At 33.4% G+C, this 4,310-nt stretch overlaps 1 protein-coding gene across 1 annotated transcript; it reads left to right on the top strand.

Annotated features, from left to right (window-relative positions):
* Positions 1-735: 735 nt before the first annotated feature.
* Positions 736-3,266, top strand: LOC126633763 (putative MO25-like protein At5g47540). The gene is made up of 11 exons (XM_050304327.1): positions 736-873; positions 1,110-1,271; positions 1,360-1,478; positions 1,568-1,645; positions 1,745-1,838; positions 1,926-1,985; positions 2,190-2,258; positions 2,387-2,485; positions 2,709-2,753; positions 2,890-2,992; positions 3,091-3,266. Exons 1-11 carry the CDS (start codon positions 736-738, stop codon positions 3,216-3,218), a joined length of 1,095 nt encoding a protein of 364 aa, XP_050160284.1. The 3' UTR covers positions 3,219-3,266.
* The last annotated feature ends 1,044 nt before the right edge of the window (positions 3,267-4,310 follow it).

Raw genomic sequence — 4,310 nt, forward strand, 5'->3', positions numbered from 1 at the left:
AGCCAAACACAAATCCAACCTTAAGTAAACTCAAGTATTTCATGCCGATTTACAACCTTAGGGTTCGACTCGAACCATCTCCAAGTCGGACTAGATTTGTCGACAAATTAAGGCAAAATAACTCTAACTAGGGTTTCGAGACCAGTTCATGAAAGTTAGGGGTTGTCCAAAGAAAAGACCATCGTCGCACTCTATGTTATGTGCTAGGTAATCTTGTGTCTACAAGAACTTAACACAAAACCTAAAACGACGGAAAACATTCTTAATTATTGTGTAACTTATAAATTTAAGCTAAAAACATACCGATACAGCGAAAAAACAAATGCTCCTCTAGTTTTATCTTCTTCTTATCCTTTTTGCCCTTGCATTCTAAGCCTGTATTTACTATTTTCTGGTTGTAGTAGTTGTAAATCCAACCTACATCTAGCTTTCTGTGCCTCTAGAACCTTAATCCTCTGGCAGCACATATATCCTTCCAAGAAAATTGGCCCCTACTCTCATTTAGATTCCACGTGTCACGAATTGATTAGCAAGTTTATTCCCTTTATCAACGGTTCCTATATTTATAGATTCCAACAACTCTTTGTTGTCCCAAAAAAACCGGTATGGATTGTAGATTCTAAAATTTTCAATCTCTTCTCTTTCTTCCTGCCTTCCTCTTAAACCCTAACTGAAGTCGAATTCCAAATGTAAAGTAAGAAAAGTAGGGGTGGTTTGAATGAAGAGTCTATTGTAATGGCGAAAAAGTTGACAATCAAGGGTCTTTTTAAGCCTAAGGCGAGAACGCCAATAGAGCTTGTAAAGCACATGCGTGAGCTTCTAATATTCGTTGATCAAAATAATGATGTGCGCGAGCAAAAACGCAAAGAAAAGGTTTGCATTTTTCATTTGTATTGTAGATTTGTTTATGGAGCATGATTGTTTGATTGGTTTTTCTTATTGGGTTTTGAAAAATTGAACCCTACAACGCAGAATTATTTTGCAATGCACTTAGACATGGAATTTAAATTTTTTTGGGTTGTGTAGCTTAATAAGCTTATAGAGTGAGTATGGTTTTGAAATTAATGAAATTGTTAGGTTAATGACATTTTGTTTGGACTTTGTGATAGATGGAAGAATTGACAAAAGCAATATTGGAGATAAGAACTGTTGTATATGGAGATGATGATTCAGAACCAAATAAAGATTCTTGTGCACAACTAACACAAGAGTTTTTTAGGGAGAACACTTTCAGGCTCCTCATTGTTTGTCTTTCAAAGCTCAACTTGGGGGTAAGCGATAATTAAATGAGTTTATATGCCCTATTGCATTATTTAAGCATGTTACATTTGTGTTAATACTTGAGTACATGTGTTGTAGGATCGTAAAAACGCTACCCACGTCATTGCAAATTTACAAAGGCAAAAGGTTCAGTCGCGTTCGATCGCATTAGAGTACTTGGAGAATAATATTGATATTATGGACATTCTGATAAAAGGGTAAGAATGTACCAGTAATGAAGTTCAAAAATGTATATGTCCATTACTGGAGTTAATCGTAATGAACCGTTTGTTTTGGTTTGGTTTAGCTATGAAGACAGTGGTGATATTGCTCTATCTTATGGTGCAATTTCAAGGGAATGCATTCGTCATCAGAATATTGCAAGGTAACGTTTTGTTTTGTAATTAATTGAGTGTCAAAACTTATCTTTTTAAATGAGCTTGTATATTATATAATGAATCATTATTGTTGGTTAATGTCACAGGTATGTCCTCGAATCAGACCACATGAAGAAGTTTTTTTACTACATTCAAACTCCAAATTTCGACATAGCGTCGGATGCTGCGGCTACTTTCAAGGTTTGGTCAACTTCAAACACTTAACAGATTTTATCGAATGATCATTTCACTAGCTTGATCATTAACTCTTTGTCATACTTTGAATAGGAGCTCATGACTAGGCACAAATCAACTGTTGCTGAATTCCTTTCTGAAAACTATGAGTGGGTAAGGATTCATAATCTTCATGAAAAAAATTTCTGGTTGTTTGGAATTTGGCAACTATTTAGATGCTTTTAGCAATTTGGGCAGTCAGCAAATATCAGATAATAATTACTTAAATTTCTATATCTATCATGTTTTACTTTTTGCAGACTATAAGTTTCAATATTTGAATTCTTAATTTATCTTTTTCTGTGATTTTGATTACAGTTTTTCCAAGAGTACAATTCCCAGTTGTTGGAGTCTCCCAATTATATCACCAAACGCCAGGCCATCAAGGTATTACAATTTACAGATTATTTTTCAGTTGATTTTCTTGCATACCATTCAATTTGTTTCTCTATGTTATTTTCGTCTTGAGAACCATAATTGTTATTATTGACATGCATCTTGAAATTTTGTTTCAGTTGTTAGGAGATATGTTATTGGATCGCTCAAATTCCGATGTGATGGTTCGATATGTGTGCTCTCTGGATAACATGATAATCCTAATGAACCTTCTCAGGGTATAGAATCCCTCCCTCTTTCTCACACGAGAACTTGTCGTATAACCAGAAATATACACAGTGATATAGCAGAATTTCTCCTCTATTTACACGCAGACGCACGTTATGTTCGTGCAAAGTACAAACACATGCACCTGTATCATGCATGGCCATCTCTACATATATTATATAGCACTTATTTAATTCCTTTACGTGTTTTTGTTTATAAATCACATGTTTGCAGGATCCAAAGAAGACAATCAAGTTAGAAACCTTTCAGGTCTTCAAGGTTTGTCCAGAATACCAACTTTTAACCTTTTAGTGCAATAAAGATAGAACTATTATTAGCACTCAAAAAATCTAATTTTTCACTTCTCACAAGTGTATTTAAAATGCGATTAATTTCTTGTTTTTGTTAATGACAGTTATTTGTTGCAAACCAAAATAAGCCTCCTGAGATTGTTAATGTACTTGTCACAAATAGAACCAAGCTTCTTCGTTTCTTTAACGACTTCACCATTGAGAAAGGTAGGGTTTCTTTGTTTCGATTCAAAATTTACTCCTTGTCGTTCGTCTTTCTCCTTCGAACTCATTTTTAATAAAATCAAACTACAATTTATATGCAGAGGATGAGCAGTTTGAAGCAAACAAAGCTCAAGTTATCAACGAGATTTCTGTTCTTGAACTCAAACCGTGCAATCCCAAGATGTCATCACTCTTCAGCTTTAGAACCAACTGTGAGGTTCGATGCTAAAATTGTACGGTTGAGCTATAAGCCTATAAGCCTGGTTTCAAAACTCGATTTGAAAAGAAAAACTGAATTTCACTATCACTGATCAATTAAAGTTTTGTTTCCATATACCACCTACAGCTTAACTCCGTCTATTGTTCCGTCCAAAATGTTGCACTTGACCCTTTTTCAAAGATATTTTGATGTGCATTAAAATATCTTTAACATATTTTTTTGAAGGGTCATGGAAATTCAATATTTTGAACGAAAAAATAAACAGAATTAATCTTAGATGCTACGTTGTATTAAAACTTTAATTAAGATGGTGGATGTGAGTCAAATTTTCTCTTCCCGAAGTAATCTGCAAATTGAGCCCATAATTTCATATTGTATTAGTAATTAATATAATTGAGTGTAAACAGAAGATGTAGCCCAATGTTGGACCTATCTTCTCTGAAATTCTAATAAAAATATATATTTGTTCTCAATTTTGCATGAGAATTTTAATAAGCTGCATTTATTCCCTTCTTTCTTCTTCAAATATGTTAAACTATTGTTTCTAAGTGATATTTGCAAATTAATATAACAACTCACTTAATATTTTAGTTTAAATTACAAATTAAAAGACTTTTATAAGTTCATATAATATTTTAAAGATTTTGCCTTCTTTTTACTTGGAATTTGAATTTGCACCATCCTTACCAGGTAATGAGCATTACCACTCATTCTAAATGTGACATGTGTCATTGGCTCTTAACTAATTTTATTTTTACATGTAACAAAATAATTAAATAATTAAATAACAATTACTTCCCAATTTGTTGCCCTCAAATCTTGAGATTTTTTTTTCTGTATTAAAAAATAATAGAAGACCAAACAATCCTAAGCTTTTCCTCCCCAATTTTGAAGTCCTTCCTACTTTTATCAAACTTCGGAAGTTCAATAACAAAAAGAAAAAGAGGTTAACCACAACCACCGGTAACGGCCATTGCCGCCACTTGCGCCACGGCCACAGCAGCGGCCATGGCTGCATCATAATTTCCTTTTAACCATAGTTTTTTTAATTCCAAAATCTTATGAAGAGGTAAAATAAAAAGGATTTCAAAAGGGTAAAAA

This window comes from Malus sylvestris, chromosome 9 (assembly GCF_916048215.2).
Source record: "Malus sylvestris chromosome 9, drMalSylv7.2, whole genome shotgun sequence".
In the NCBI taxonomy this organism is placed as follows: domain Eukaryota; kingdom Viridiplantae; phylum Streptophyta; class Magnoliopsida; order Rosales; family Rosaceae; genus Malus; species Malus sylvestris.